Below are 12,776 nucleotides of genomic sequence, written 5' to 3' on the forward strand. Positions count from 1 at the left end.
TGTGACAGGAGGACCGTTTAAGGTCTGTAGTCTGCCTTTACTGCCATAAGCAAAACAAGTTCGGGATTTTAGCTTAAACATTACAGTGATTAATAATAATGTTTTTGAGAATAGAACCACAGGAGGAGAATAATGTGTGACAAGTTCCATCTTAGACTTACTGAGCCTGAGATGTCTGTGATATCCACATGCATGTAAGCCAATAGATAAATATTTGGGCCTAAAATTCAAGAGAAGAATGTAGACTGAAGATAGAGATTTATGCATAATTAACATAAAGATGTTAATTGAAATCATAGGTATGGAGGAGATTGCTAGTGACGGTGCATATAGAGAAAAGACAGGCCAGGAAAGATGCCTAAGAACCACCAACACTTAAGGGACAGAAAGAAATGGAGATGGAGTTGTTAGACAGGTATCAGAAAACTGATGAGCGTGTGTCCCAGAATCCACGATTAGAAAGTGGGCAGACTGTGCCTAATGCTAATGAGATAGCAAGAGTGTACATGGAAGATTTAGTAGATAAGGAGATATTTAAAAACATTGGTATGAGAGTTTCAATTAAGTTGGATTGGGTAAAAACAAGTTTGTGGGAGTCTGAGAAGCCCCAGGCTGATCAGTCTTTCTGGAATTCTGACTGAATGGAAGGAAAAGCAGGATGATGTTTGGGTGCATGTGGAGAAGAATGAAGACAGAGTTTTTAAAATAAGATTGGACATGCTTGAGTATGTTTAAGTGCTGCCGATAACAAGGCAGGAGGGAATTAGAGATGAAATATTGAAGAGCAAGGAGGGGGTCAGATGAGCAGGTTCACAATACCTGAGAAGGCGGGCTGAGCTGGGCCAGAGTAGAGATTGAGAGAACAGCTGTATACCATAGACCCCATCCATCCTAACAGGAGGAAGGACAGGTCAGTTCAGGTTCAAGTAAGGATGGTGATTTGTAAATAAATTTAAAGAATTCTTGCTGATGACTCTTATCAAAGAAATAAAAAATAAGCCCAAGGATAAAATTGGTAGAAGCATTATGGAATGGCAATTCTAAGTAGAGTGGAGAGGGTTTGAAATTGATACTGAGGATAATTTGAGAGGAGATTAGCGAAGCAGGGCAGTATTGCCAGGCAGCACAGAAGGCCCCCCGCTGGGCATGCAGGAAGTAAGTTTGTGGAGCTCCCAGTGGGAGGCTATAGGATTGTCCTCCAGCTCAGGCATGGAAAAGGCAGAGTTTTTACTATATTCAGTACTGCAGATTTTCTAAGAAGGTGTTGTGGAAAAAAGAAAAAGGCAACATGCTTAAAGGTACTGAAAAGAGAGGTTGAAGTGATGGAAGAAAGGAGACTAATGGGAGAAAATCATTGTGCTTGGGCTTTCTACATAATCACAGGATAAGAAGTATGTGAGTGAACAGCTACATGGATAGACTGAAAATAGGATAACTGAATTTATGATTTCAGAACTAAAGCATTCCCAACCACAGGGAAGGTCCAGGGTATGGGGATGATAACTAAAGTGGAGTCAAGCAAGAGATCATGAGATCACTGAGCTGAGAAGATGCAGGAACTAAAGTTGGGGAATTGAATGGGCCACTAGGATGTTGAAGGAGGGAATAAGCTGTATCATATTTACTTAGTGACAAGGAAGCCATCTTTGGAGCTCTTCCCGAGCCAGCAGTATGGTGAATTGTACTTCACTAATGACAAGAGAAGTTTAAGAAAGGTGTTTATTCAATAATAATTTTCCAATGTGGGTAAGTACCAGCCATGTACAGAATAGTTATCTTCTACTCAAGGCCCACCAGAGGGATGGAGTCCTTTGAAGCACACAGAGGTAGGGAGAAACGCCAACTTCTAAACCATGAAAGTTTGCATGTTGGAGATTGTTACTGGTAAATGTCATATTATTTATTCTTATGGGCTATAAATGAACAATACAATCTGCACCTTTTCCTCATGTAGCTCGGCTAAGGAGAAGATAGACTAAGTGATTACCTGAGTGCTGTTCAATCCTTTGCTTGGGTGGTTTTGAATATTTCCTAAAGGAAAACAAAATTTTAATTTTAAATATCCATTCATCCTGTGGTGGATTATTTTTCAAACAATAAAGTAGAATGGAGCAGTTACCACATTTTTAAAATTCAGCATTACCAATTTCATGCGAATGGAACACATTCTCTCTTCACACACCTAAGCATGTTTTAAACCTTATCTTTATGCACGTGTTTTTCTTCTAGTGTGAACGTTTCCCATCACGTCTTTTATAAATATACTGATATAAAATTTAGGTTAAGATAAGCAGTAATATGAAAGGTTAACAGCAGAAATGGTGGAATCCAAATATCTAAAGATGGAAATGCTTTCTAACATCCAATTGTTTTCTCTTGTCTATTTTATATATGTTAGTAAAATCTATAACTATAGTCCTGTACAAAAATAATGCATTCCTCATCTTTATTTGAGACGCTTTTGTGCTTTACAGCCCAACTTCTTTGATATAATTTTAAAACATATGTATGATCACTCAAATTGTCTTCCCCTTTGTTTCTCTTATCAGTCAAAAGAGAAGCTCTGTGACACCACAGAGCCAGTGGAACGTACTACTCAAACCACCACCATACGAGCCACGAGCACACAATTCAGGGTCCTGACGACCACCAGAAGAGCAGCGACACCCCGGCTGCCCACCAGCCTGCCCACAGAAGGTGCCCTGGAGATACTGTTGCTTTATTACTGGAGGAGGGAAAACTCACTGTGTTGACATGCACTGGAGAAGCTCTCCAGGGAGAGAGTTATTCTTTGGCAAACTGGATTTCGTAGGGATGTCTAAAAGGGAAAAGACAAAATTATTATGGAATAAAAATATGTGCTGGGTTCTTGTTAATGTATGGATGGCTTTTATTGAGATGTAGTCTTTCAGAGTGATCCTGGCTACTAGTCCTCCTCAGAAAAGAAATAAAGACTTCCTTTCATATTGCTAAACTTTGTAATAATGGCAATCAACATTTTAGTCACAGGATAGAAAGGCAAAATGCACATAAAATGTCCATTGATTTTGGATTCTGAACACTAGGTAATCCGACTTATATGCAATTCTATTAATATTTGCCTGGATACAGTCAGTAAAATATGCTGGTCTATAACCTGTAGAGAGGCACTGTGTATGACACAGAAATTGTACTTGAAAAACATTTCCTTTACCAGGAAAGGCAAAAATACTAAAGAACATTAATGCATGAGCACAACTCATTGGGGGAAGAAGGTATATTAGCCTAAATTTGTTAACCATCGATTCTGAAAGGTACCACTAGGGAGAAATGTGAGACCGCTTGGCCAAGAGTAAGCTCTAAGGGGGAAAACATGGTCTTATTTGTTTACGTTCATAAACCTTGCTTTCATTTAAATAAGATATTAAATTAAACTTGAATCTTTTCATTGAAATTTAATTGAATATTAAAAGTTAACTGGAATAAAGTGATAAAGTGAGGTGGAGGATAGCTAGCTGCTAAATATATTTTATTGCTTTTAAAAGCAATGTTATATTTTAATCCATCTTACTGTGGGTTGTTATATAGCCTGAGAAAAGTATTTTTGTAATTTGAATCCTATCCTTTAGAATGAAATATACCCCTGAAATATAAAAAAAGCACATTCTACATTTTGTTCACATAGGACAAGATCTTTTTGTATATGATTTTGGTCATATTTGTTAGCAATAAGTAAGCATTTAACTTTTGAAGTTGAATTTGTAAATACAGACAAATATTTACTATTCCAATTAAGTTGGAATTTTCTTGATTTTGATTTTTAAAATAAAGACTGTAGAGTCTAATTACAATGTCATTTTAGAAAATTAAAATGAATGTATTTTAAGTTAAAATTACAACAGTGTACTTTTCTCACAGCTCTTAAGAGTCATATAATAATTTACTGAAGTCTCCATCTTGCAATTTCAGTAAGAAAGTTTAGTATTACATCATATAACCTGCGACCTGCTCCCACTGCCATAGAAATTTACTCAGTAAAATATCAAAAGCTATTCCTGTTATAGTGAAGGCATTAGTGGACAATTACTGGTCTTAAGATTTGTGCACCTTAAAATTTTTTCTGTTATAACTTTGACTTTTCTCTTCCAGATGATACCAAGATAGCTCTACATCTAAAAGATAATGGAGGTAGGAACTGATTTTTTTCTTTTATAAAAGTTTTTAGATACTAATCTATTTCATCTATTTAAATATGGAAGGGACTTGTGGACTTCTAAATATAGAGTAAGGTTATATTTCTTTCCGTGTTGGTATGTAACATAGGAAGAATTCAGCGGTTGGCTTGAAAAGTCAAATTGTTTCAATAGTGGAATAAAATTCTAATCTTTGTATTTGCCTGTAAAACTGCAAGACACCAATGACCAATTGTAAAGTGAAGATTTATCCACACATCTTGCTGTGCCTTGTCGCTGTCGTCCTAGGTTTATCAGTTGCACATGTGACTATCAAGGCTTTGAAAGACATTGACTAAAAATTTAAAAATAGTCCTTTTCCTATTAAATTATGTTACTTCATATTTATATGTGCAGCTCTGTCATAGAATGCTGGATTTCATAAAAGAGATGTGTTATTAGTAATTGTTTATTCAGCTCAGGAAGGGGGTTTCCTCTTCTTCGCAGCATCTCTTATGTAAACGTGGGTACACTGTGACACTGACCTAGACACAATTTCACTTTTGCAGCCCCAGATGAAATCCTAAGTCCGAATCCAATATATACATTGTTAGGGATGTTTTTCTCTATAACTGTAGAGAATAGTTCCTAAATTACTCAGTCTAGGTCAAGTAACAATTACTTCTGTGTTTTCTTAGGTTACTATATATGTATATCTATATCTTTAGATCAGTCCACTTAAAAGAGAAGCTGCTTAGCCTCTTCATATATATCATTATTACATCGTTTGTCCTTGTCTTGCTTCTGTAGCAAAGTGTTTTATTTCATTAATTTCTTATTCATTATTGTATTAATGCAGTAAGTGGATAGCTTAACAGATGACCATTTGCCACATATACACGCTAGAAATAAAATCTTGGTGTTTGAAGGGACTTTAGCAATCCCCTAGTTCAAAATTTCTCAGAGCAGGATGTTAGTGAACCTAAGTCCTCATGTTGGGGTTACCTCATTTTGAGAGAGGGTATATAGTATGAGATGAATGAAATGGAGGAGGGGTACCCAGAGGCTTCTGTTGTATTTGTTACATTTAATTCTTAACATGGGTAGTGGTTACATGTGTGTTTGTTATATTATTCTCCTGCTGTCTTTTCTTTTTTTTTCTTTAATATGACTAAAATATTCCATAATGCTAACAGAAAGAACAAAGGATTCATGTGATCAAATAGGTATGAGATACTCTGGGTGAAAGAAAATGAAAGAGATTTATTTTCTGGAAAACTGTTTAAAACTTTTACTGTTCGTTCGTGAATTCATTCATTTATTCCTGCCTAGTGCCTGCTAATTGCAAGGGATTGTTACATGCTTGCTGCTATGGTAGTGAAAAAGGTTTAGACAAATTCCCTGCTTTCAGAGAGCATAGATTCTAAAGAAATTTCAAGATGGTAATAAAGATTTAGTACCTGGCATTTCTCTGCTATTTGGTCATAAAAACTTTTTACAAATAGCATCTCAATGACTTAATGTTTTGTGGAATACATTTTGCAAAATAGTTTTCTAGAATATTACCAACTATCTCAAGGAAAATCCCTAGTTTTGTTTAATGCAGCAAGGAATCATTTTGAAGATTTTCTTAACGCAGTGCATTAAAACTATCTTATGATGCTGAGACATCAAGTTAAGTAAATTCCAAGATTGAAATGGAGGACGTTTCCTCTTTTCTGTCATACTAGAAAAGTTGACTGTTGGATTTTCAGGTGATATTTAGATCATTAATATGCATCAGGTACCCATCAGAATTCCAAACTATCACAATAAGACTTAAACATGTCTATACATTGGAACTCTTTTCACAGCTAGGTTTGTTTATAAAGCACTTTTCCTAAAAGTGCAGTTAGAGCAGACCAACCTGACCAGTGTCAAGACAAATGTTCCCGTCGAAGAGTACTTAAGGGATATCATACATTACTTTTTACAGCAACTTTATTAAGATAACCTGCTGTCATTGCTTTTTATTTTATGGAATATGGAGATGTAGGAAGGATTGCCAATTTAAATCCAACTTCGTTCGTTAATTAAAACGAATTCTGTTGAAAACAGAATTCAGCATCGTTCTCCTCCTCCCCCCTCCAGCTTAACATTTTTGCAAGATTGAGGTAATAATGAAAAAGGATGCCTAATTTACATGTTTTCTCACATTTATTGAGAATTCTTTTCAATGCAAGCTAAGACATTTTTATAAATTGCTATGTATGATTGCAAAGAAACTCAGCACATTTTCTTTCTCGATTTAACTGGCTGTTCTTAAAACCATTTTAATTTAGAGGTCTGTATTTTCTAGAAAAGAGGGTGACATTTTTCAAAGCAGTCATTGTGTAGCTAGACTCTGCCTTTACATACATCATCTTCTTTAGATATTGGATTACCTGGGCTCTGAGTCTTCCTGGGATATTTCTTTGAGTTAAAGTAGTTGATTTTCTTAGTGGAATCCATAGCTGACATGATTATATATTCACTTTCCAGGAGATTTTCCTTCATCTTTGATATGAAAACATAAAATACTTCTGTGCAGCTGGACACCAAAGAAACACGACAGGGATTCTCATTCACAGGACGCAAACTGAGTTCCAGTCTGCTAAATCACTCTTGATAAATCTCAGTTGTGCATTGTGTTTCCTGCTACATTTAGATTAGGTCTAGGTAGAGCCTCTGCAAATTTCAAGCTAGTCATTTGATTGGAGAGGTTTTATTAGCCTTCAGAGTTGAGTGAAAATTCTAGGCTCTGTAAATAGTTTGGAGAAAAGAAACTGAAAAAATCTAAAAAAAGAGAATGATTCCTAAGGAGTGCAGGTCCCCTTAGTAAGATATAGCATTGATTTACCATGGTAAATGGCTGAATACAAAAACTCAGCAGAACTAATATAAAGATAGCATTTTATCTCCAACTGAAATATTCCTACTCGCATGTTTATAATATTAAGTTTCGAGTAATACAGATGTCTAATTAAGTATCATTTCTGCTCCCTTATTTATGTGAAGGACTGGAGAGGAGGAGGAGGAAGTAGGAGGAAGAAATGAAGGATGAGAAGGAGGGGGGGAGGAGGGGGGAAGAAAAGAGAAAAGAAGATGAAAGACACTCTTTCCTATGTTCCAAGCACAGTTCCAAATGCTGTACGTATATTAACTCATTTAATTCACACAATACCCCTGTAATTCGTCCTATTTGTATTTCCATTTTATAGCTGAGGAAACGAAGGTACAGAAAAGTAAGTTTACCTGGCTGGTACGTGGCAGAGCTGGGATGTGAATTTATTTAGTCTGGATGTGGATGTGAGGATGTGTGGATGTGAGGATGTCTGGATGTGAGGTCCTTGGCGGCCTCACAGCATGGCTGCTCCCTTGCAGTTGAGACCTCTTAGAAGCTTCACAGGGGAGATGCCGCTGTAAGGAGTTTTACTCACACCTACTATAACTGATTATACTTAGAAGTATTTGGAAATGAAATTTCCTCTTCCCGTGTAATTATGCATTAGTTTCCATTTTAACCTTTCTTTGAAAAACAGTGCATTCATTCTCCTGTGTCATTGAGAAGTGTCTGAAGCACTCGCATGTGTTCTGCAAACTACAGGGCTACTCTGTGTTTATGATCAAAAACTAAATTCTTTCAACCTTCTATGTTTCTCGAGAAATTCAAGTTTAATTCTCCATTAAGGGGTTCCTAGAAAGTATTCTTTAAATATATGTATTTCTGTGGATAATTGTTATAAGCACTTAAAACTACACCTTCCTTGGGTTTTCAAATTCTGGCAAAAGCTTTTTTAAGAGTCGCATTTTTAAGGAATTACCTAGCTATATATTTTAGCAGTACAGCTATTGAATGCCTTCTTTGGCATTTAATTAGTTGCTTCCAAATGACACTCACCAAATAAATAGAAATGTAAATGTCTTCAAGATGCAAACTGGATAAAATTATATTTAGGGCTGGCTGAAAAAGGTTTGCAAGTTGAATCAATGGCAAAGTCTTTTAATTGAGAAATGAAATCTTCAACCAGATTCAGCTCAATTTAGCAAATCGAGTTGTACCATTCTGCTGCACTGCAGATGTTAAAATTATTTCAAGCTCTAAAATCCTGTGATTGATTTTATTATTTAAAATTTGTTGACTGAGATGTATCAGAGTACCAAAAACTGCATTCTCTCTTGGTTCCTCTGAAGGTTCTTTCCTTTGATAAAATTAAGTTTCTTTTAAAAATATATTTGAATGTAAGTTCTTAATTGCTAATGATATTTAAGTATTGACACTCCAGACAGAATTGTTGTGTCATGCAGGTGGCACTGTGTTTGTCATTTCTTCTTATTGCTAGGAAGTCTACTAAACTTGGATTCTGAAAGGCTGTGTGCTTGAGTTGGAAGTTGGGGTTTTCATCGAAGGGATGCTGAAATAACTACGTTAAGCAGTTTGCAGAACATGATTAAGTTAATTCTGGGGTACAAATCTGCAAAGGGATTGATTTCAAAGAGCTAATACAGAAATACTTCGAATGAACTACAGAATGGCCTAAATTCTGATTCTGTTGTATTTAGATTTCTATTTCTGAACATATAAGACTTTTCATCCAAAGATAAAATGTTAGAACATTATTCTGACTTATTCACTAGACTACCTCTAAGGTTGTATTTTTTTACCTAGTCTGTAGCAACTGATCAAGTGTCTAGTGTTTCATTTATCATTCAGTCAAATTATTTTTTGACTTTAATACATAAATCATTAAAGTAACATATCTTTCACTCGTTTCCCTACCTTCCCTTGCTATTTTTTTTCATCTACTTCTTTCCCATAGATCACAGTCTTGTAAGCAAAGGGAAACTGTTATTACCTTTTGACAGACTATTGAATATCTATCACTTTCTGTTTCTGAAACTATAAAGTGTCTTGGCATTTGGTTTTATCTTTTGCTCTGGCTACTTTTCATGATAGCACTAACTCTGTAATAAAGTGTATATGTGCCATAATAATGAAAATTTCTTATATTTCAGAATATTATTTTGAATGTTCCCTAGGATTAAGAATTTCTCTCCTAAGATTTTGTCCGGAGTAGTGGTTTTCAACTTTACATGTACATGGGAATCATCCAGTTATCCTCATCTAATTTTATTATTCTGGCTCATAAAACCCCAGTGCTGACTGTTCTCCATACCACTTAAATCTCAGCCTAGGGAGCTGGGACCCAGGCATCAATACTTTTTAAACCCTCAGGTGATTCCCACGTAAAGTTCAGTTGAGAACGAGTGGTCTGATGCAATTCTTCATAAATATTAAAAAGCATCGGAATCGCTGGAGGAAGAGAGAGTCTTGTTAAAATGCATTTTCTGCTTTAGTAGTTCCAGGGTGGAGCCCAAATCTTTGCAGTGCCTTTCTAACAAATTCTCAGATAATGCAGAAACCACCAGTTCACAGACCACACTGCGTATCAAGAATTGCATGAATTCTTGATTTCTTTCTGCCAGAATCCCCCAAATAAGAATGACATTTCTTACACTGAATCCGCCCGTTGTTCCTTACCTTTACCTCATGACTCCTCTAAAGCAACACTTTAACTGGTGGCAACAAGAAATTACCCCTGTCTACACATCGAGAATGTGTCTTGCTCAGCAGAGGCAAGGGACCCAGCAGCATTACGTTTGTTATAGCTCATTTTCAGTATAGTATGTGAAAATTAGTCCATTTTAGCAGTTACCAATTTATTTATTTTAGTAAAAGTTACATTTTCTTTATTTTGTTGAACCATATGAAATTGCTTAATTTTTTTTGGCATTTTTGAGCCACAAAAATTTTAATTTCATTGTTCAACCCAATTGTTTAAAAAAAATTGTGATCCAGGATAGGAAAAGCGAAAGAAAAATCACATCGGAATATACATTTTCTCCTTTATTAGGATTTGTAGAGTTTATGCTGCTGATAGAACAGAATGATGTAGCAGAAGCTCTCAAGAAATACACACACATGGCTTCCAAGAAGCAGCTCTAAATACACTTTCCATTTGCCATCAGCAGAATGTTTTACTACATCCTCTCATTGATCAATTCCTACCTTTCTTTCTGTGCTTATCTCCTATATAATTTTCTGTCGGCTCTCTTCTTGTCAGAAACCTGGGCTTGGGGATCTCCTGTTGGAGGAAAAAGATTTCCATATACCATTAGATTTGGAACCTGAGATTTATGAGGGGCCCCAGGAGCAGTTTTTGTGTGACCCAATATTTCTTGTGACCCTTCCTAGGGTAGTCAACATATATAAAGTTATTATTATAGTTTTTTTTAGTATGAAATGCCTAGTGATCATGATTAATTGCCTTATGCTACTAAAATAATGTGTATGTCACTAGAAAATTAGATTAACTTTCGTGTTGATTTGGCTTGACTTGATCTGATTTATTCAAGAAACATTTCTTAAACTACTACACGATATGCCCATTAGTAGGAGATGGAGATACACAGATAAACAAGGGCTGTGCATACTCTGAGGAAGCAGGTAGTCTAGTGGGACGAGATAAAGTAGTAAATCAATAATTAAGTATAGTGTGGAAAGTGCAAAGATAGATTAAGGAAAAACCATGAGGGCAGAGAAAAGGCACCTAAATAAAGCTGGAATTATGGGAAAGCTTCCCAGAAGAGATGATGCTTGATCCGAGTTTTGAACTGTGGTTAAGATGTGTATAGAAAAGGGACAGAAGAATGACATTTCAGCAGAGGGATCAGCAAAGACAGAGGCTCAGTAGCATGAAACATCAAAATCTGTTTAGCTAACTCTGGAGTTGCCACAGTTTATTTGGTTAGGGTAAAGATATACACAAGTAGTGATGGATGGTGAGGTTGAAAGGGGCTTCAGGGCTCATAGCCTTTAATGTTTAATGTTAGACAAGGGAGTTTAAACTTTATCCTGAAGATGCTGGGAGCCATTGACATCATTTAGACAAAGGAGTGTCATGAAAAATTTTCCATGTTTAGCAGGTCATTCTTGAGGGATCGTGGGGAACAGATGGGAAAGGAGTGAGACTGAGACCAAGAAAACTAGTTAAGAAACAATACTAGTAATTCATAGAAGAAACAGTGAGAGGCTAAACTAAAGTAGTGGTTAATAATGGGAATAAAGGAGAGAGAATGGACAGGAGAAATATATTTAATGAGTAGAAGCTACGTAACTAATATCTGATTGGATGTGTGATTTATGTGTTAGGAAGGTGACTGAAATGGCTCCCAGAACTTGGGTTTAATTATATGGTGGATGATGGTGCTGTTAAGAGGGAACAGGAAGAGGAACAGGTTTTTAGGAGAGGCAAGGATTTAATTTGAGCATATTGACTTTGCAGTATCTGTGGGACATCCAAATGAAGATGTCCAGTAGGCATTTTTCTATGCAAATCTGAAACTCACTTGAGAAATATAAGCAAACGATATAAGTTTGGGCATCATCAGCATATAAATGATAGTTGAAGTTATCAGAGTGAATGAGATTACAAAAGAGTAATATATAAGTGAAGAGAGAAGAGGACTAAGGAGGGAACACAGCATTTGAGATTTTGTGAAGGAAACTGAAAACAGAGTAAAAGAGACAGCAGGAAAATCAGAAGAGTTTGGTATCACAGAAAACAAAGAAGAAGAAAATTTCAGGGAGGGAGTAGAGAACAATGTCAATGCCGCAGACAAAACAAGTTAAAAAAAAAAAAAACAGAAAAGTGACCATTAGATTAGGTAGCTTGTTGATATTTGTTGACCTTGACCTGGCAGTTCTACAGTCCACAGCTGCACAATCCCCAGACAGAATCTGAGAAGTCGATGGGAAATAAGGAAATTGAAGTCAAACAGGACACGCTGCTACTTAAAAGAAGCTTGGTGAGAAGGGAAGTAGAGATTTCTGTTGTTTTATTTTAGGAGCATATTTCCATGTTAGAGGTGTTGAGGAGAAAAAAGACATGAAAATAAGGAGTTGAGAGATGACTGAGAAAGAACTGATATATGTGCAGGTTGGGGCAGGTCAGTCCACATTAATGAAATGAGCCAGGTGAGAGGGAGAAGTTGAGAGAGTTCATCTGAGCTTGCTAGTTTCTCAGTATAATAGGAGACAAAACAATGGGGCAAGAGTGAGTGGGAGAGGTCAGAGTACAGTGTCCAGGAGTTGAAAGGACTCATAAAACATTTCTGAGGGGAATGGAAGAGGGAGCCTCCTATTAATGTATAAAGGGCATGCCAGTATGTATTTGGAGCCTGCTGACCTCGGTGACCATCCTTGGCGTTTTATGACATCAACACTAAGTGTTTTCATGTGAGCTTAAATCAATGCTTATGGCTCATTTAGTAAGCTGAACAAGTTTAAGCAACCAAAAGAAAAATTTTTTTTGTGAGAGAAAAGATATGCTATTTTTTAAAAGGCATAAAGCTTTAAAGACAGTATTTTAATCCATTAGATGGTAAATTTAGTTTAGTATTTTCAACAGCTAGGTTTTCAGTGGCTTACTGTTCCATTAAGACTAATTGTTGCTTTAATTTTATTATGCAGTGTTCAAATAATACCATGCAAGATTTAAAATGTATCTTGGGTAACAAGGACAGGCGCTAATTATTTAACACTAA

At 36.1% G+C, this 12,776-nt stretch overlaps 1 protein-coding gene across 1 annotated transcript in view; it reads left to right on the forward strand.

Moving 5' to 3' along the window:
* The window catches only part of PLXDC2 (plexin domain containing 2), a 407,678-nt gene that overhangs the window by 343,703 nt on the left and 51,199 nt on the right, over nt 1-12,776 (forward strand). Inside the window, exons 11-12 of the mRNA XM_060006184.1 lie at nt 2,550-2,697; nt 4,129-4,167. Coding sequence (XP_059862167.1) covers nt 2,550-2,697; nt 4,129-4,167 — 187 coding nt within the window. The remainder of the gene's footprint in view (nt 1-2,549; nt 2,698-4,128; nt 4,168-12,776) is intronic.

The sequence above is a fragment of the Delphinus delphis genome, chromosome 2 (genome assembly GCF_949987515.2).
Source record: "Delphinus delphis chromosome 2, mDelDel1.2, whole genome shotgun sequence".
In the NCBI taxonomy this organism is placed as follows: Eukaryota; Metazoa; Chordata; class Mammalia; order Artiodactyla; family Delphinidae; genus Delphinus; species Delphinus delphis.